This window comes from Carcharodon carcharias, chromosome 35, assembly GCF_017639515.1.
Source record: "Carcharodon carcharias isolate sCarCar2 chromosome 35, sCarCar2.pri, whole genome shotgun sequence".
NCBI lineage: Eukaryota > Metazoa > Chordata > Chondrichthyes > Lamniformes > Lamnidae > Carcharodon > Carcharodon carcharias.
Genome location: NC_054501.1, coordinates 789,242 through 810,323, shown reverse-complemented (window position 1 = coordinate 810,323; position 21,082 = coordinate 789,242). Strand labels below are relative to the sequence as shown.

Below are 21,082 nucleotides of genomic sequence, written 5' to 3'. Positions count from 1 at the left end.
GGGTGGTGGTTGTGTGGGCAGTGGTAGATCTTCTGAGATTTTCTTTCCATTAATCTCGCTGTTTGCCTCCCCCCCACTTCTCCATCTGCAGTTTGGACAACTGGCAAAGATATTCAAGAAACTGGGACCAGAGGAGTTCCCCCTCATTGAACAAGTGTTCTACCCTAACCACAAGGAGATGGTGAGTACCATTAAAAAGCACACTCTCAGACACTCACACTCACTCACTCTCACACACACACACTCAGACATTCACACACACACACAAACACACACACTCACTCACTCTCACACACTCACACTTACTCACTCACACACACTCAGACATTCACACACACACACAAACACACACACTCACTCTCACACACTCACACTCACTCACTCACACACACACAGACATTCACACACACAAACACACACACTCACTCACTCTCACACACTCACACTCACTCACTCACACACACACAGACATTCACACACACACACAAACACACACACTCACTCACTCGCACACACTCACACTCACTCACTCACACACACACAGACATTCACACACACACACAAACACACAGACTCACTCACTCTCACACACTCACACTCACACTCACACACACACAGACATTCACACACACACACAAACACACACACTCACTCACTCTCACACACTCACACTCACTCACTCACACACACACAGACATTCACACACACACACAAACACACACACTCACTCACTCTCACACACTCACACTCACTCACTCACACACACACAGACATTCACACACACACACAAACACACGCACTCACTCACTCTCACACACTCACACTCACTCACTCACACACACACAGACATTCACACACACACACAAACACACACACTCACTCACTCTCACACACACACACTCACTCACACACACACAGACATTCACACACACACACTCACTCACTCACACACACACAGACATTCACACACACACACAAACACACACACTCACACTCTCACACACTCACACTCACTCACTCACACACACACAGACATTCACACACAAGCAGACATTCACACACACACACAAACACACACTCACTCACTCTCACACACACGCACACACTCACTCACTCACACACAGTCATTCACACACACACAGATATTCACACACACACACAAGCAGACATTCACACACACACACAAACACACACACTCACTCACTCACACACAGACATTCACACACACGCAGATATTCACACACACACACAAACACACACACACTCACTCACACACACACACACAGACATTCACACACACACACACTCACTCACTCACACACACACACACTCACAGATACACTCACAAACACACACACACTTGCAGACACACACACACACTCACACTTACAGACAAACACAGACACACTCATAGACACACGCACACACACTCAGACACACACACACTCACACACACACACACTCTCTCACACACACATTCACACAGACACACACACACATACACTCTCACACACACACACACTCACTCACTCACTCACGCACACACACTCTCAGACACTCTCAGACACTCACACACACGCACTCTCTGTCACACACACACGCAGACATTCACACACACACACAAACACACACAGACACACATGCTGTCACACAAACGTACAGACACACGTACTCATGGTATAGTCTTCAGATATGGTATCTCCTCTTTACAATCCCTGAACGATTAAACTCAGTTCAAAGGATACCTTAAATGCAGGAGTTGATAGAAGGGGGCATATTTTCAGAATTGTAATATGGGCAAGTGGCAGATGATCCCTTTTTCTAATTGCCCCCTTGAGAAGGTGGTGGGTGAGCTGCCTTCTTGAGCCGCTGCAGTCCCCGTGTGGTGTAGGTACACCCACCGTGATGTTAGGGAGGGAGTTCCAGGATTTTGTCCCCGTGTGGTGTAGGTACACCCACCGTGCTGTTAGGGAGGGAGTTCCAGGATTTTGTCCCGTGTGGTGTAGGTACACCCACCGTGCTGTTAGGGAGGGAGTTCCAGGATTTTGTCCCGTGTGGTGTAGGTACACCCACCGTGCTGTTAGGGAGGGAGTTCCAGGATTTTGTCCCGTGTGGTGTAGGTACACCCACCGTGCTGTTAGGGAGGGAGTTCCAGGATTTTGTGCCGTGTGGTGTAGGTACACCCACCGTGCTGTTAGGGAGGGAGTTCCAGGATTTTGACCCAGTGACAGTGAAGGAACGGCTGATATTTTTCCAAGTCGGGATGGTGAGTGGCTTGGTATGTGACCCCTAGGGGGCAGTATACCTTCATTGTAACTATAATAGTCCTACTTGACCCTTAGGGGGCAGTATACCACCATTGTAACTGTAACTACCATACCTGACCCATAGGGGCAGAAAATATACACTGTAACTGTAATTACCCTACCTGAACCATAGGGGTTAGTCTACCTCCGAAATAACTGTAAATATCCTACCTCACCCTGAGGGGGTAGTCTGCCTCCAGTATAACTGTAACTACCCTACCTGAACCATAGTGGGTAATCTACCTCCAGTTTAACTGTAATTACCCTAGCGCTCCCCGAAGGGGTAGTCTGCTTCCAGTACAACTGTAATTACCCTACCTGAACCATAGGGGGTAAGCTACCTCCAGTATAACTGTAGTTACCCTACCTGACATAAAGGGGAACATCGAGCCCCATTGTCCCACATAACCAGATAGGGCGCTCCCTCAGTCCTGACCCTCCGACAGTGCAGCACTCCCTCAGTCCTGACCCTCCCACAGTGCGGCGCTCCCTCAGCACTGACCCTCCGACAGCGCGGCGCTCCCTCAGCACTGACCCTCCGACAGTGCGGCTCTCCCTCAGCACTGACCCTCCGACAGTGCGGCGCTCCCTCAGCACTGACCCTCCGACAGTGCGGCGCTCCCTCAGCACTGACCCTCCGACAGTGCGGCACTCCCTCAGCACTGACCCTCCGACAGTGCAGCACTCCCTCAGTCCTGACCCTCCCACAGTGCGGCGCTCCCTCAGCACTGACCCTCCGACAGCGCGGCGCTCCCTCAGCACTGACGCTCCGACAGTGCGGCTCTCCCTCAGCACTGACCCTCCGACAGTGCGGTGCTCCCTCAGCGCTGACCCTCCCACAGTGCGGCGCTCCCTCAGCACTGACCCTCCGACAGTGCGGCTCTCCCTCAGCATTGACCCTCCGACAGTGCGACACTCCCTCAGCACTGACCCTCCGACAGTGCGGCGCTCCCTCAGCACTGACCCTCCCACAGTGCGGCGCTCCCTCAGCACTGACCCTCCGACAGTGCGGCTCTCCCTCAGCATTGACCCTCCGACAGTGCGACACTCCCTCAGCACTGACCCTCCGACAGTGCGGCGCTCCCTCAGCACTGACCCTCCGACAGTGCGGCGCTCCCTCAGCACTGACCCTCCCACAGTGCGGCTCTCCCTCAGCACTGGGACCGGGAGAGAGGAGTGTGAGGCTTCAATTGTTGGGTCAAGAAACTGGAATTCTCTGAGTATCCTATATTCACCATCCTCAATCGGGCACTCCGAGCACCTGCCTGAAGGTTTTAGTCCTCCGGAATTTGCCAGCCTTTCAACACTAATTGAGACCCACGGTTTGAACTGGTGTCAGGAGGATGTGCAAGTTACTATATAAGTGCAGGTTTTCGAGTTCCCTTATGGGATGGGAACATGCCTGACCATGGCAAGTCTCGTTGCCCCTGGAGAATCCAGCCAAGTGGCCTGCCAGGGCCAGGTCAGAGGGCAGTTAAGAGTCACCCCCGTTGCCGTGGGTTCTGGAGGCACACGTGGGCCAGAGTGGGTAAGAATGGCAGATTTCTTTCCCTGAAGGACACCAGTGAACCAGATGGGCTTTCATTGACAAATGGGAGTTTCCCGGACGCTCTTTCTGGGGCTGGCTTTTTACTTGCATTTTAATTCATTGACTGAGTCCAATCGTTTGGCGGTACAGAACTTAGTGTTGCTGGAAAAAGGAGACATTCACTGACTCATGCCTCAGGGCAATGCCCTTGACCAGTCCGGGTCAAGCTGCCTGGTTTAAATCTCAGACAATGCTCGGCAGTTAACTGTCAGTCACCATCAACTGGCGCACTCCCCAGGGCAACAACCTCTACCAATTAGCCAACCCAATCATCACTCTCTTCACATGCAGTGTGAATTGTTGGTTTCCCCCTTATATTGAGAGTGCCAGCTCTGATATGTTCCCGTTTCTCGGCACCTAAACTTAACCTTGATAAACACGGAAGGACAGAAGGGTTTGTGACCGAAGGTATCTTTATTAATTCGACAAAAAATACGTAGACTTAACAGTTTCCAATTCGGCCTTCTGAGCTCCGGAGCACACAGGAGCCCGTGACTTGAGCTTTGTTCTGGCATTTCATCGAAACCGTCGCATCTTACAAGTAGGAATAATAAGTTACAGTCGAAGGAAAAGAGGCAGAGGCCTTCGTTATATTGAGGAAGCCTTTGTAATGGCGGCCATTTTGTTTGCCACGGTGGCCATTTTGTTTGCCACGGTGGCCATTTTGTTTGCCACGGTGGCCATTTTGTTTGCCACGGTGGCTATTTTGGGCGCCACGGCGGCCATTTTGTTGGAGCTGGAGCTGCAATTGAAAGAAGCCAAGTGTGTCGAGCAGGGGTGGCTCGGGCCGCACTAGACTGGCCGGCGCCCCATTCCCGGTTGCGCCCGGCGGGTCGGCCTCTTCGACATGGTGGCCACACGGCCCCCTGAGTTTCCTGTTCCGGCAATTTTCCAGACTCGCCGCCCATCCAAGCCGGGGGGTGGGGGGTTGGGGAGGTTGGGTGGGAAGGGATGGTCAGGGTTGGGGAGGTGTGACAATCATTGTCAGTGAGTATATACTGGGGAGTGAAGCAATGGTGCAGGGTGGGGGGGAGGGTGGGGGAGAGGGAAAAGCGGGAGAGAGGGAGGGGAATAGCTCGAAGGAGAAGGCGCCGGGCGTCGTGGGGAGGAATCTGCCGGGCGGAAGGCCCGCTCGGTCGGACCCTGCCGCCAAGGAGGTGGCCATTTTTGTTTGCGGGCGCTTCCCAGCATGCTTTGCAGGTGGCCAACGCCAAGGGGCCCCTCTGCCTACGTGAAGAAGCAAGGGCAGGAGCTCCGTAGTCAGGCGGTGGGGGGTGGGGGTTGGGGGGTTGGTGGAGGTGGAGAGGGGAAGGAGGGTGGTGGGCAAGGGGAAAGCAGTGACGCGATTGGCGCGGCGGGGGAGGGGGGGCGGTTAGGAGCAGCCTGAGGTAGACCGAGGCCTAAACCCACGGCCATTTTGCCCACAAAATGGCGGCCTCGGCTCCATGGAGCAAGACCCTTTGCTCGGACCACCGGCCTACGCACCGGGGTGTTAAGAAATCGATTGAGGGATGTTAACTCGAGGGAAAGAGGTGGGTGGGGGGTGTTGGGGAGGAGGGGGAGTGACGGAGTGGGCTTGAGAAAGGAGGGCGGCTTGCTGCAGATGAGGCGGTGGTGGGGTGCGGGGGTGGGGGGGAAGGGGTGGGGGGTGGTTGTTGGCGGTGGCCAGTGGAGGTCAAGGGGCCAGAGCTGAGCCGCGGGCTGCGTCACGTTAGGGGGGAGAAAAAAAAGCAGTAGGAATAACCCGGGATTGCTCCCGCACCGGCCCGTTCACCCCGGCTTGTCCGGCCCTCCTCCTCCTCCTCTGGCCGGTTAATGGGCCTCCCTCCTGAGGGGGGATGAGTGGGCCCTGGAGCTCGGGGCCGAGACCCACTGGCACAGGCCCTTTGGCTTCATGACGCAGGTGAAGCGCTGGCTCTGTGCCCCGCTCCAGTTCCCCGTGAAGATCCCGTCCGTCCAGAGACACTGGTTGTCGGCGTCAAGGCTGCAAGGCAATGATAGGCAGGGGACAATCTGTCCAGAGACACACACACACGGACAGACACAGAGTGGGGGGGAGGGAGAGAGAGAGAGAGAGAGAGAGAGAGAGAACCAGTTTAGGATCGCCGTTCGTCACAACCAGGCCTTGTCGAGCAGGGCAAGCCCCGGATCCACATACCCGTTCAGACCCCGCCCTGCGTGGGATGACCACCCTTCTGTGGGCGTCACTGGGGAGGGGGTGGGGGGCAAGGCCAGCATTTGGCACCCATCCCTAACTGCAACCCCCCCCACCCCCAACCCGGCGGAGCTGAGGGTCTCGCTCGGGACACCTCGGAGGGGCCAGTTCGGAGCCGGCCGCGTGGCTGTGTGGGCTCTGGAGACCCACGTAGGCCAGACCGGGGAAGGACAACTGATTTCCTTCCCCCTAAGAGGGACATGAGCAAACCGGGTGGGGTTTCTACGACGATCGACGATGGTCGTCATGGTCACCGTCACCCAGACTTAGCTTCACAATTCCAGATTTTATTAAATTGAATTTAAATTCCGCCGGCTGCCCATGGTGGGATTCGAACCCCAGTCCCCAGACTGGGTCCACCCCCTTATCAGTCCAGTGACATTACCCATTACACCAGCATCATACCCAACATTAAAATTCCCAACACAGTTCTGTAGTGTAGAGGGAGCTTTACTCTGTATCTAACCCCGTGCTGTACCTGTCCTGGGAGTGTTTGATGGGGACGGTGTAGAGGCAGCTTTACCCTGTATCTAACCCTGTGCTGTACCTGTCCTGGGAGTGTTTGATGGGTCAGTGTAGAGGGAGATTTACTCTGTATCAAACCCCGTGCTGTCCCTGTCCTGGGAGTGTTTGATGGGGACAGTGTAGAGGGAGCTTTACGCTGTATCTAACCCCGTGCTGTACCTGTCCTGGGAGTGTTTGATGGGGACGGTGTAGAGGGAACTTCACTCTGTATCTAACCCCGTGCTGTACCTGTCCTGGGAGTGTTTGATGGGGACGGTGTAGTGGAAGCTTTACTCTGTGTCTAACACGGTGCTGTACCTGTCCTGGGAGTGTTTGATGGGGACGGTGTAGAGGGACCTTTACTCTGTATCTAACCCCGTGCTGTACCTGTCCTGGGAGTGCTTGATGGGGACGGTGTAAAGGGAGCTTTACTCTGTATCTAACCTCATGGTCAGCTGAGACCTACCTTGCACCGACAGCCATCCTTGTATCTCCCATCCAGACTGGTCTGCTGAGCGTGAGTCAGTTGGCTCCAGGGTCTGTTGAAGCTGCAGATGTTGATGTAGACTTTTCCATCAGCCTCGACAGTCCCTGTAGATGGAAATGTGAGCCAGGTGTTAAAGCGGGAATCTCTCCAGTCCCCTCGCTGGCCATCCCTTCACACCGCATCCCCCACCCCACCGCTGTCCAGCGCTCCGGCCGCGCGTTCGGAGTTCTTAGCAAGGGGGAAGCACCAATCGAGACGGGTTGGGCTGTCGGGGGGAGAAACAGAGCCTCTAGAGGGTGGGGGTTGTGGGAGAGCTTGGAGGGAAATGTCCAAGGTGAAGCCTACCTGACAGGATGTAGTCCTGGTTCATCTCATCTGGTCCCAGCACCATCCCACAGACAAAGTCCGCCAGCGGTGTGTACACATACTCAACCTGCTGAATCTTCTCGAACCCTTTGTACATCTACGGGGAAAGACAAGGAGGCAAAAGCAGAGTTATTCACCAGTTATTATACTGGTTATTCACCAGTTATTCACCAGTTATTATACTGGTTATTCACCAGTTATTATACTGGTTATTCACCAGTTATTCACCAGTTATTATACTGGTTATTCACCAGCTATTATACTGGTTATTCACCAGTTATTATACTGGTTATTCACCAGTTATTCACCAGTTATTATACTGGTTATTCACCAGTTATTATACTGGTTATTTACCAGTTATTATACTGGTTTTTCACCAGTTATTATATTGGTTATTCACCAGCTATTATACTGGTTATTCACCAGTTATTCACCAGTTATTATACTGGTTATTCACCAGCTATTATACTGGTTATTCACCAGTTATTCACCAGCTATTATACTGGTTATTCACCAGTTATTCACCATTTATTATACTGGTTATTTACCAGTTATTATACTGGTTATTCACCAGTTATTATATTGGTTATTCACCAGTTATTCACCAGTTATTATACTGGTTATTCACCAGTTATTCACCAATTATACTGGTCAGTCACCAGTTATTATATTAGTTATACACCAGTTATTCACCAGTTATTATATTGGTTATTCACCAGTTATTATACTGGTCATTCACCAGTTATTATATTGGTTATTCACCAGTTTTAATACTGGTTATTCACCAGTTATTATACTGGTCATTCACCAGTTATTCACCAGTTATTATACTGGTTATTCACCAGTTATTAAACTGGCTATTTACGAGTTAATCAGCAGTTTATTATACTGGTTATTTACCAGTTATTCACCAGTTATTATACTGGTTATTCACCAGTTATTATACTGGCTATTTACGAGTTAATCAGCAGTTTATTATATTGGTTATTTAGCAGTTTCCTTCAGGGCCTAGTTATCACACATGTGCTTGGTAATTTTGACTATAAAAGTGTTAACCGTTAACCCCGCGTTCAGATGCCATCTCCTACAGCAACAACTTTAATTTCTATAGCACTGTTAACATCTTAAAACGTCCCTGGGGTGCACCAAGGAAGGGAACTCGGGCCGGGGTTTGACCAGAAGCTATATACAGAGGTATTAGGGATAGGTGATCAAAAGCTCGGTCAAAGAGGTCGGTTTATAAGAAGCATCTTAAAGGAGGAGAGAGAGATGGAGAGAGAGAGAAATGGGGAGAGGTTTAGGGAGGGAATTCCAGAGCTCAGGGCCCCCCCCAGGCAGCTGAAGGCACGGCCGCCAATGGTGGAGCGATGGGAATCGGGGGATGCTCGAGAGGCCTGAATTGGAGGAGCGCAGAGATCTCGGAGGGTTGTAGGAGGTTACAGAGATAGGGAGGGTGTAGAGGCTGGAGGAGGTTACAGAGATAGGGAGGGGTGTAGGGGTTGGAGGAGGTTACAGAGATAGGGAGGGTTGTAGGGGCAGGAGGAAGTTACAGAGATAGGGAGGGTTGTAGGGGCTGGAGGAGGTTACAAAGATAGGGCGGGTTGTAGGGGCTGGAGGAGGTTACAGAGATAGGGAGGGCTGTAGGGGCTGGAGGAGGTTACAGAGATAGGGCGGGTTAAAGGGACTGGAGGAGGTTACAGAGATAGGGAGGGCTGTAGGGACTGGAGGAGGGTACAGAGATACGGAGGGTGTAGGGACTGGAGAAGGTTACAGAGATAGGGAGGGTTGTAGGGACTGGAGGAGGTTACAGAGATAGGGAGGGTTGTAGAGACTGGAGGAGGTTACAGAGATAGGGAGGGCTGTAGGGGCTGGAGGAGGTTACAGAGATAAGGAGGGTTGTAGGGGTTGGAGGAGGTTACAGAGATAGGGAGGGTTGTAGGGACTGGAGGAGGTTACAGAGATAGGGAGGGTTGTAGGGACTGGAGGAGGTTACAGAGATAGGGAGGTTTGTAGGGACTGGAGGAGGTTACAGAGATAGGGAGGGTTGTAGGGGCTGGAGGAGGTTACAGAGATAGGGAGGGTTGTACGGGCTGGAGGAAGTTACAGAAATAGAGAGGGGTGTAGAGGCTGGAGAGGTTACAGAGATAGGGAGGGTTGTAGGGACTGGAGGAGGTTACAGAAATAGGGAGGGTTGTAGGGACTGGAGGAGGTTACAGAGATAAGGAGGGTTGTAGGGGCTGGAGGAGGTTACAGAGATAGGGAGGGGTGTAGGGGCTGGAGGAGGTTACAGAGATAGGGAGGGTTGTAGGGGCTGGAGGAGGTTACAGAGATAGGGAGGGTTGTAGGGGCTGGAGGAGGTTACAGAGATACGGAGGGATGTAGGGGCTGGAGGAGGTTACAGAGATAGGGAGGGGTGTAGGGGCTGGAGGAGGTTACTGGGATAGGGAGGTGTGTAGGGGCTGGAGGAGGGTTACAGAGATAGGGAGGGGTGTAGGGGTTGGAGGAGGTTACAGGGATAGGGAAGGGTGTAGAGGCTGGAGGAGGGTTACAGAGATAAGGAGGGGTGTAGGGGTTGGAGGAGGTTACAGAGATAGGGAGGGGTGTAGGGGTTGGAGGAGGTTACAGATATAGGGAGGGGTGTAGGGGTTGGAGGAGGTTACAGAGATAGGGAGGGGTGTAGGGATTGGAGGAGGTTACAGAGATAGGGAGGGGTGTAGGGGCTGGAAGAGGTTACAGAGATAGGGAGGGGTGTAGGGGCTGGAGGAGGTTACAGAGATAGGTAGGTGAGTTATCGCCGATGGAAGGATTTTGAAATGAAGGTGAGAATTTTAATCTGTAGTTCAGTGAGCAGAGGGCGTGATGTGTGCATGGAACTTAACTGAATGCAACTGGAATCTGGAACTTTCTACACCACAAAAAGCTGTGAAGGCTGTTGCGGGTGGGAAGGTGGGGGCACCGCTGGGGGTCAATGGGAAATTTCAAACCCAAGCTTGATGGATTTTTGTGAGGTTGAGGGGATTAAGGTTTACGGAAACGAGATGGGTAGATGGAGTTCAGCTACAGGTCAGCCGTGTTGAGATTTAAAGGAGGAACAGGCTTGAGGAGGGGGCTGAATGGACCTCCTCCTGTTCCTGTATAACAGTCTCGAGAGGGGCTGAATGGACCTCCTCCTGTTCCTGTGTAACAGGCTCGAGAGGGGCTGAATGGGCCTCCTCCTGTTCCTGTGTAACAGGCTGGAGAGGGGCTGATTGGGCCTCCTCCTGTTCCTGTGTAACAGGCTCGAGAGGGGCTGAATGGGCCTCCTCCTGTTCCTCTGTAACAGGTTCCAGAGGGGCTGAATGGGCCTCCTCCTGTTCCTGTGTAACAGGCTTGAGAGGGGCTGAATGGGCCTCCTCCTGTTCCTGTGTAACAGGCTTGAGAGGGGCTGAATGGGCCTCCTCCTGTTCCTGTGTAACAGGCTCAAGTGAGGGCTGAATGGGCCTCTTCCTGTTCCTGTGTAACAGGTTCGAGGAGAGGGCTGAATGGGCACCTCCTGTTCCTGTGTATCAGGCTCGAGAGGGGATGAATGGGCCTTCTCCTGTTCCTGTGTAACAGGTTCAAGTGGGGGCTGAATGGGCCTCCTCCTGTTCCTGTGTAACAGGTTCGAGGAGAGGGCTGAATGGGCTCCTCCTGTTCCTGTGTAACAGGCTCGAGGAGGGGCTGAATGGTCTCCTCCTGATCCAGCGTAACAAGCTCCAGAGGGGCTGAATGGCCTCCTCCTGCTCCTGTGTAACAGGCTCGAGAGGGGCTGAATGGCCTCCTCCTGTTCCTGTGTAACAGGCTCGAGAGGGGCTGAATGGGCCTCCTCCTGTTCCTGTGTAACAGGCTCGAGAGAGGGGCTGAATGGCTTTCTCCTGTTCCTGTGTAACAGGCTCAAGTGGGGGCTGAATGGGCCTCCTCCTGTTCCTGTGTAACAGGCTCGAGGAGGGGCTGAATGGTCTCCTCCTGATCCAGCGGAACAAGCTCCAGAGGGGCTGAATGGCCTCCTCCTGCTCCTGTGTAACAGGCTCGAGAGGGGCTGAATGGCCTCCTCCTGCTCCTGTGTGATGTATGAAACAACATGGCACAGTTCTACGTGATGTATGTCCTCCACATCAGTGGGAGATGACGTACCTTCTGTTGTTGGACTTCATATTCGATCCATGGGAAGCCATGTGAATCATCGCTGTTGTCTCTGGTGATCATCTTTGAACCAACTATTTTTCCCTTGATCACTGTGGAGAACAGAACAGCCACGTTAATGGAAGCTTGGGGGAGGGGATGGAGTCGGGAGGGCGGAGAGAGAGAGAGAGAGGGGCATTGGGCGAAAAGCTAGCAGTTAGGCCTAGTTGCAAGGAAGGCCTCACTAGGCCGGAAACCAGGCCTAGGCTTCGTGTCAAGCTAGTTGTCAAGACCAGGGCGGACTAGGACACCCTGAGGCCTAGGTGCGACTCTGGCCTCTTGAGCGTTCCCCGATTCCCATCGCTCCACCATTGGCGGCCGTGCCTTCAGCTGCCTGGGGATACCTGAGCTCTGGGTATCCCTCCCTCAAACACTCTACCTCTCTCTCTCTCTCTCTATCTCTCTCTCTCTCCTCCTTTAAGACCCTCCTTTAAAGCCGACCTCTTTGGCCGTGCCTTTTGGTCAGCATCTCCCTGATATCTCCGCATGTAGCTCAGGGCCGTTTGATTTATCTGATGATGTCCCTTGGGACCTTTACACAAGGTTAGGGGTTTTCTGTTTGGCAATGGAGAGTTGGGGTGACGGGAGGGGGTGGGGGGAGAGGCTTTTTCGAGGAGGGGAAAGACAGAGAGACCCTCCCCTTTTTAGGAGAGGGGAAAGTGGTGGGGAAGGAGGTGAACTTGGCTGAAAGCGCCCCCTGTAGTCATGATAAGGTACCTTGAGCTAAGGCAGCATCATTACCCATCCCTAACTGCCCCCTTGAGAAGGTGGGGGTGAGCTGCCTTCTTGAGCTGCTACAGTCCCCGTGTGGTGTAGGTACACCCACCGTGCTGTTAGGGAGTTCCAGGATTTTGTCCCGTGTGGTGTAGGTACACCCACTGTGCTGTTAGGGAGGGAGTTCCAGGATTTTGTCCCGTGTGGTGTAGGTACACCCACCGTGCTGTTAGGGAGGGAGTTCCAGGATTTTCTCCCCTGTGGTGTAGGTACACCCACTGTGCTGTTAGGGAGGGAGTTCCAGGATTTTGTCCCATGTGGTGTACGTACACCCACCGTGCTGTTAGGGAGGGAGTTCCAGGATTTTGTCCCGTGTGGTGTAGGTACTCCCACCGTGCTGTTAGGGAGGGAGTTCCAGGATTTTGTCCCGTGTGGTGTAGGTACACCCACCGTGCTGTTAGGGAGGGAGTTCCAGGATTTTGTCCCGTGTGGTGTAGGTACACCCACCGTGCTGTTAGGGAGGGAGTTCCAGGATTTTGACCCAGCGACAGTGAAGGAATGGCCGATATATTTCCAAGTCGGGATGGTGAGGGGCTCGGAGGGGAACTTGCAGGTGGTGGGGTTCCCCATGTGTCTGCTGCCCTTGTCCTTCTAGGTGGTAGAGGTGGTGGGTTTGGGCGGCGCTGTCGAAGGAGCCTTGGCGAGTTGCTGCAGTGCATCTTGTAGATGGTACACACACTGCTGCCTCTGTGCGTCAGTGGTGGGGGGGGGGAAAATGAATGCTTCCGGTTCAGATTCGGAGTTGGGGGAGGGGGTATTGGGGTGCGCATAGGGGGATGGGGAGGTTGGGCGGCGGGGGGGGGGCGCAGGGGCCAAGGTGGGAAATAGCATGGGGCAAGGATCGAATGGGAAGAGCCATGAGGATTGGGAGGTTGGAGATTGGCATTTAGTTGGAAGCTACATCAAGCAGACCGTGAGTCTGGGTGACACTCATTGTAGGTTAGTGTAAATCGTACCACTGTTTGGATGAGGTCATGTTCCAATGATTGATGCCAAAACCCAAAGGGGGCAATTATCTGACCTCAGTCACTGCCACACCCCATCAAAACAACTTTGGGTTATGTCTTTTTTCCCTGTGTCATTCCCTCTCTCTCTCTCTCTCACACACACTCTCTCTCTCTCTCTCTCTCCCTGTCTCTGAGGGAAGCCATCTCTTGCCGCCCTTTCAGACGAGCTTTTCCTCCCTCGGAAGGAGGCGGCCATCTTGGAAGAGGCCAAGGGTGAGAGAGGCCAGGATGGTCTCAACAGGCCTACACAAAAGATGTCTGCTCTGCCCCCGGGTTGGGGGGGCGGGGGAGGGGCTCCACTCTGAGCACAGTTGAGGCCTTGTGCTCAGAGGCCATGCCGCCAGGCACTTGCATTTATGTAGCGCCTTTGAAGCGGCAAGCCAGCTCGCAAAGCTGCTTCCCAGGAACATGCGTACTTACAAAGCTGGACACGTGAGGAGATTTTAGGGATGGGTGACTGAAAGGCTCGGTCAAAGAGGTCAGTTTTCAAGGAGCGTCTTAAAGGAGGAGAGAGAGAGAGAGAGAGGGAGAGGGAGGGAGAGAGAGAGAGAGAGAGAGAGAGAGGGGGTCGGAGAGGTTTAGGGTGGGAATTCCAGAGCTCAGGGCCCCCCCCCAGGCAGCTGAAGGCCCGGCCGCCAATGGTGGAGCGATGGGAATCGGGGGATGCTCGAGAGGCCGGAATTGGAGGAGCGCAGAGATCTCGGAGGGTTGTAGGAGGTTACAGAGATAGGGAGGGGTGTAGGGGCTGGAGGAGGTTACAGAGATAGGGAGGGTTGTAGGGGCCGGGGAAGGTTACAGAGTTAGGGAGGGTTGTAGGGGCTGGAGGAGGTTACAGAGATAGGGAGGGTTGTAGGGGCTGGAGGAGGTTACATAGATAGGGAGGGGTGTAGGGGCTGGAGGAGGTTACAGAGATGGGGGCGTTGTAGGGTTGGAGGAGGTTACAGAGATAGAGAGGGTTGTAGGGGCTGGAGGAGGTTACAGAGATAGGGAGGGTTGTAGGGGTTGGAGGAGGTTACAGAGATAGGGAGGGTTGTAGGGGCTGGAGGAGGTTACAGAGATAGGGAGGGTTGTAGGGGTTGGAGGAGGTTACAGAGATAGGGAGGGTTGTATGGGCTGGATGAGGTTACAGAGATAGGGAGGGTTGTAGGGGCTGGAAGAGGTTACAGAGATAGGGAGGAGTGTAGGGGCTGGAGGAGGTTACAGAGATAGGGAGGAGTGTAGGGGCTGGAGGAGGTTACAGAGATAGGAGGGTTGTAGGGGCTGGAGGTGGTTCCAGAGATAAGCAGCGACCAAGATGAGGCCTTGTTTAAATGCCACTAAACTCCCCTCGTTCTCAGCTTGACAATTAACCTGATTTTGTATGTGGGGGTCACTGGCTAGGCCGACATTTATTGCCCATCCCTAAATATCCTTTGAGGTGGTGTGGTCAGCCCACCTTGAAGAACCACAAGTGAGTGTCAATTCATAGTCAATGCTCAACCGAGATGGCTGTGGGGGCCTGGAGTCGCACATTGTCCCAGACCGGGCAAGTTGGCAAGATTTTCTCTTTTAAGGGCCATGAGTGAACCAAATGGGTTTTTTATGGCAACAAGGGAGCTTCCCTCTTACTTTTACTGATGTCCACTTTTATTTCTGAATGTTTTTAAACTAAATTCAGATCATCAAATGGCCATGGTGCTATTTGAAATGTCCTACGCTGGATTATCAGTCCACCCGTCGCTCCCTAATCCACCCACCGAGGGATAGGGATAGAGCCAGGCCACGAGGCTTCAAGGCCAGGCACAGGCCCCAGGCCTCCAATCCAGGCCCCAGGCCTCCAGTTCAGCCACAGACCCAAGGGCTCGACACAGGGACCAGGCCTCAAGGCCAGACACCGGCCCCAGGCCTCAAGTACAAAGCCCAGGCCTCAAGCCAAAGCCTCAGGCCCAGACACATAGGCTCCAGGCCTCAAACCCAAGCCTCAAGTCCAGGCACAGGTCCCAGGCCTCAAGCACAGCCCAGGCTCTTGGATTTCTGCAGGTGCCTTTCCTCTGTTCACTGAGCACAGGAGGAGGATGGTTTACAATGGAGACTCTCCTTTTGGCGCTCTGTCCTTTTGTGCATGCTTTAGTAATAGACTCATGATTAATCCCATGAGGTGGGAGGCTACACTTGTGATGCTTCCTAGAACAATTCATTACAGGGTTGATTTATTCAACAGGCTGTGTGTGAAATTTAAAGTGTCTATTTTTATGGATTAAACATCATATCAGGAGATAGGAGAAGAAATTGACCCAAACCCCTTCCCGTTCACTCCCACTGTACACAATCCCAATGGACCCAAACCCCTTCCCGTTCACTCCCACTGTCCACAATCCCAATGGACCCAAACCCCTTCCCGTTCACTCCCACTGTACACAGTCCCAATTGACTCAAACCCCTTCCCATTCACTCCCACTGTCCACAATCCCAATGGACCCAAACCCCTTCCCGTTCACTCCCACTGTCCACAATCCCAATGGACCCAAAACCCTTCCCGTTCACTCCCAGTGTACACAATCCCAATGGACCCAAACCCCTTCCCGTTCACTCCCACTGTCCACAATCCCAATGGATCCAAACCACTTCCCGTTCACTCCCACTATACACATTCAAAATGGACCCAAACCCCTTCCCATTCACTCCCACTGTACACAATCCCAATGGACCCAAACCCCTTCCCGTTCACTCCCACTGTCCACAATCCCAATGGACCCAAACCCCTTCCCGTTCACTCCCTCTGTCCACAATCCCAATGGATCCAAACCCCTTCCCGTTCACTCCCAATGTACACAATCCCAATGGACCCAAACCCCTTCCCGTTCACTCCCACTGTACACAATCCCAATGGATCCAAACCACTTCCCGTTCACTCCCAATGTACACAATCCCAATGGACCCAAACCCCTTCCCGTTCACTCCCACTGTACACAATCCCAATGGACCCAAGCCCCTTCCCATTCACTCCCACTGTCCACAATCCCAATGGACCCAAACCCTTTCCCGTTCACTCCCACTGTCCACAATCCCAATGGACATAAACCCCTTCCCGTTCACTCCCGCTGTACACAATCCCAATGGACCCAAACCCCTTCCCGTTCACTCCCACTGTCTGCAATCCCAGCAAAGTGGGTGTGGTTGCTGACACTCACCCACATCGGCCTGACAGTAGGCTTGTTGGGGGTGTGATGGACCACAGCTGCAGGCCTCTGTCTGCTCGAGCATGGCCAGGAGCAGCAGTCCCAGTGCCATGAACCTGAGGGTGTAGCAGCTCATGGTCGTCCTGTTTGCGAGTCGGAGGAACAGAGTGAGTTTCAGGATGTGTTGGAGGAGATCGGGAGCACCACTGGGCTGGGACTGATGGACCTGCAGAGGGATAGAGAGTCAGATTCACCAGAGATTTAGTTAAAACTTGAATCAGGACATGTAAACATCCCACAGATAAACCCAATATTCGGCTCTCTCTCTCTGTCTGTCTCTCTCTGTCTGTCTCTGTCTCTCTCTCTTTCTGTCTCTCTCTGTCTTTATCTCACTCTGTCTCTCTCTCTCCCTCTCCCTCTGCCTCTCCCTCTGTCGCTTTTACTCTTTCTCTGTCTCGTTCTCTCTTTCTGTTACTCTCCCTATCTCCGTGTATAGGGAGCTGTTGGCCCCGTACTCCCCCATCCCCCTCTCCATCCCACACTTTGACTCATTTTACCCAGACTGAGAATTCCTGGCTGACAGTGAGCAGTTTGGTTTTGAACAGTGAGCCCAGTTATGAACAGGAAATGGGGAGGAGTGTGTGAGTGTGGAGAGGCAGAGAAAGAGAGCAGAACAGAGAGAGAGAGAGAGGCAACCAGAAAGAGAGGGAGAGAAAGAGAAATCAGAGCGAGAGAGAGAGACAGTCAGAGAGAGGGAAATGAGAGAGAGATCGTCAGAGAGAGAGAGAGAGAGAAATGAGAGAGGTGGGTAAATGAGAGAGAGAGAGAGATAACCAGAAAGAACATAGAGAGGGACAGTCAGAGAGAGACAGCCAGAGATAGAGAGAAATAAGAGAGAGAGAGAGACAGTCAGAGAGAGAGAGAGACAGTCAGAGAGAGAGAGAGAGAGACAGTCAGACAGAGAGAGACAGTCAGACAGAGAGAGACAGTCAGAGAGAGAGAGAGAGAGAGCCAGAGAGAGAGAGACACACAGATAGAGAGAAACATAAGACATGAGACAGAGAGACAGGAGAGAGAGAGGGAGAGAGCGAGAGAGTGACAGAAAGAGAGAGACAGGAGACAAGGAGATATAGAGAGAGTGACAGAGGCAGAGAGAGAGACAGAGCGAGAGAGAGACAGAGTGAGGCGGAGAGGCAGAGTGAGAGAGAGTTTGTTTTATGGGGGAGTCCTGGCACTGGTCTGCGTGTAACATCTTTACGCGCTGGTCAGATATGACAGGATCAAAACACAAGACACCCCATTCACCATAACATTCTGTCCCCACAGAGCAACAAATCCCAATGCCCCGCTCTCTGCCCCAGCCCTGTATCAATCCCAAACTAATCCCACTGCCCCGCTTTCTCCTCATAGCTCTGTATCAATCCTCAAACTAATCCCACTGCCCCGGTCTCTCCACATATCCCTGGATCTATCCCAAACTAATCCCACTGCCCGCTCTCTGCGCCAGCCCTATATCAATCCCCAAACTAATCTCACTGCTCCAATCTCTCCCCATAGCCCTGTATCAATCCCCAAACTAATCCCACTGCCCCGCTCTCTCCCCATAGCCCTCTATCAATCCCAAACTAATCCCACTGCCCTGCTCTCTCCCCATAGACCTGTATCAATCCCCAAACTAATCCCACTGCCCCGCTCTCTCCCCGTAACCCTGTATCAATTCCAAACTAATCCCACTGCCCTGCTCTCTCCCCATAGCCCTGTATCAATCCCAAACTAATCCCACTGCCCCACTCTCTCCCCATAGCCCTGTGTCAATCCCCAAACTAATCCCACTGCCCCACTCTCTCCACATATCCCTGGATTTATCCCAAACTAATCCCACTGCCCGCTCTCTGCGCCAGCCCTATATCAATCCCCAAACTAATCTCACTGCTCCACTCTCTCCCCATAGCCCTGTATCAATCCCCAAACTAATCCCACTGCCCCGCTCTATCCCCATAGCCCTGTATCAATCCCAAACTAATCCCACTGTCCCGCTCTCTTCCCATAGCCCTGTATCAATCCCAAACTAATCCCACTGCCCCAGTCTCGCCCCATAGCCCTGTATCAATCCCCAAACTAATCCCACTGCCCCACTCTCTCCACATATCCCCGGATCTATCCCGAACTAATCCCAATGCCGGCTCTCTGCGCCAGCCCTATATCAATCCCAAAACTAATCTCACTGCTCCACTCTCTCCCCATAGCCCTGTATCAATCCCCAAACTAATCCCACTGCCCCGCTCTCTCCCCGTAACCCTGTAACAATTCCAAACTAATCCCACTTCCCTGCTCTCTCCCCATAGCCCTGTATCAATCCCAAACTAATCCCACTGCCCCGCACTCTCCCCATAGCCCTGTATCAATCGCCAAACTAATCCCACTGTCCCACTCTCTCCCCATAGCCCTGGATCAATCCCCAAACTAATCCCACAGCCCTGCCCACTCCCCAAAGCCCTGTATCAATCCCCAAACTAATCCCACTGCCCCGCTCTCTCCTCATAGCCCTGTATCAATCCTCAAACTAATCCCACTGCCCCGCTCTCTCCTCATAGCCCTGTATCAATCCCCAAACTAATCCCACTGCCCCGCTCTCTCCCCATAGCCCTGTATCAATCCCCAAACTAATCCCACTGCCCCACTCTCTCCCCATAGCCCTGTATCAATCCCAAACTAATCCCACTGCCCCGCACTCTCCCCATAGCCCTGTATCAATCCCCAAACTAATCCCACTGTCCCACTCTCTCCCCATAGCCCTGGATCAATCCCCAAACTAATCCCACAGCCCTGCCCACTCCGCAAAGCCCTGTATCAATCCCCAAACTAATCCCACTGCCCCGCTCTCTCCTCATAGCCCTGTATCAATCCTCAAACTAATCCCACTGCCCCGCTCTCTCCTCATAGCCCTGTATCAATCCTCAAACTAATCCCACTGCCCCGCTCTCTCCCCACAGCCCTGTATCAATCCCCAAACTAATCCCACTGCCCCGCTCTCTCCCCATAGCCCTGTATCAATCCCCAAACTAATCCCACTGCCCCGCTCTCTCCCCATAGCCCTGTATCAATCCCCAAACTAGTCCCACTGCTCCGCTCTCTGCCAGTTTGAAAGCTGCTATTGAACTGTTGAACCCCTGAGTGCTGAGTGCTGCTTGTCAGTCACAGAGGCAGACAGGCTAACGTTCAGCCAGAGGCTGCAGACTTACACACAGACGCACACAGAGACACGCGGCAGCTGCAGGTCCTCACACGGAGCAAGCCTTTGGATCGAAGAAAGTGCTTACCTCAGCAGTCTGGAAGCTTTGCTCCTGTTGTGCAAATCTCTCTGCCGCCGACCCAGCTTTTATATAGAGAGCCTCAGCCCTCAGGCCCCTCCTCACAGGGGAGCCTTTGATGACCAACCACATTCTTGACTCAGGGATGACGTCATGAGACCACATCCCCTGCCCCCGCAGCTCCTCCCCCACCCCCACCACCAACACCCCCCACCCACCCCCCCCACCACCCCCAACCCACCACCCAACTCCCTCTCCCTGAACCACACCCCACCCCCACTCCCACCCCCCAGCCCCCCTGAGCCAAGTCTCCCACCGGCCACCCCGGTTCCCATCGATGAGATATTCCCCCCTCCCCCTAACCACCCCCCCCCCCCACCCCCGCCAAGAGACTCTTGAATGTCACGGCATCTACGTCTGGAATACAACTTGCAAGGCTTCCAGTTCTATGTCATGCCAGCTGCCCAGAAGTTGGGGGTAGAAAAGAGAGCAGGCAGCACCGGGACCACCGGAGAGTGCCCACCCTCGTGACCTTCGACCCCGCCGCCGTGCCCCCGAACCCCACAGCCCACCCCCGCCCCACCCCCCACCCCCCCCCACCCCCGCCCCAACTGACAGCCCCCTCCACACCAGGTCTCCTGCTGGGAATCCACCGTAGGCTCCGGCCGAAGGCACTGACGGCTGACACCAGCGGGCGAGACTGGGCATCGCAATGCCCCCCCCCCCCCCCCATGGCAACGGGGGGGCACAGAGCAGGTGGCGACCGGTACCTGTCCTGGGAGTGTTTGATGGGGACAGTGTAGAGGGAGTTTTACTCTGTATCTAACCCCGTGCTGTACCTGTCCTGGGGGTGTTTGATGGGGACGGTGTAGAGGGAGATTTACTCTGTATCTAACCCCGTGCTGTACCTGTCCTGGGAGTGTTTGATGGGGACAGTTTAGGGGGAGCTTTACTCTGTATCTAACCCCGTGCTGTACCTGTCCTGGGAGTGTTTGATGGGGACGGTGTAGAGGGAGCTTTAGTCTTTATCTAACCCCGTGCTGTACCTGTCCTGGGAGTGTTTGATGGGGACGGTGTAGAGGGAGCTTTACTCTGCATCTAACCCCGTGCTGTACCTGTGCTGGGAGTGTTTGATGGGGACGGTGTAGAGGGAGCTTTAGTCTTTA

The 21,082-nt window shown here is 53.6% G+C and overlaps 2 protein-coding genes across 2 annotated transcripts in view; one reads left to right on the top strand and one right to left on the bottom strand.

Annotated features, from left to right (window-relative positions):
- The window catches only part of LOC121272753 (synapsin-1-like), a 178,428-nt gene that overhangs the window by 8,567 nt on the left and 148,779 nt on the right, over positions 1-21,082 (top strand). Inside the window, exon 5 of the mRNA XM_041179533.1 lies at positions 92-181. Coding sequence (XP_041035467.1) covers positions 92-181 — 90 coding nt within the window. The remainder of the gene's footprint in view (positions 1-91; positions 182-21,082) is intronic.
- On the bottom strand, positions 5,522-19,944 carry LOC121272842 (metalloproteinase inhibitor 3-like). The gene is made up of 6 exons (XM_041179659.1): positions 19,848-19,944; positions 16,618-16,831; positions 11,619-11,719; positions 7,446-7,563; positions 7,080-7,204; positions 5,522-5,907 (listed from the first exon to the last, which is right to left on the bottom strand). The coding sequence occupies exons 2-6, from the start codon at positions 16,739-16,741 to the stop codon at positions 5,707-5,709; spliced, it is 669 nt and encodes a 222-aa protein (XP_041035593.1). The 5' UTR covers positions 16,742-16,831; positions 19,848-19,944; the 3' UTR covers positions 5,522-5,706.

What these genes read in the sequence shown, in the direction of transcription:
- LOC121272842 (XM_041179659.1), bottom strand. Translation starts at nt 16,741, where the DNA reads ATGAGCTGCTACACCCTCAGGTTCATGGCACTGGGACTGCTGCTCCTG. An exon ending in CCAGGACTACATCCTGTCAG is followed by an intron (nt 7,205 to 7,445) that starts GTAGGCTTCACC and finishes TTCCATCTACAG; the next exon opens with GGACTGTCGAGGCTGATGGA. An exon ending in AGGATGGCTGTCGGTGCAAG is followed by an intron (nt 5,908 to 7,079) that starts GTAGGTCTCAGC and finishes GTCTCTGGACAG; the next exon opens with ATTGTCCCCTGCCTATCATT.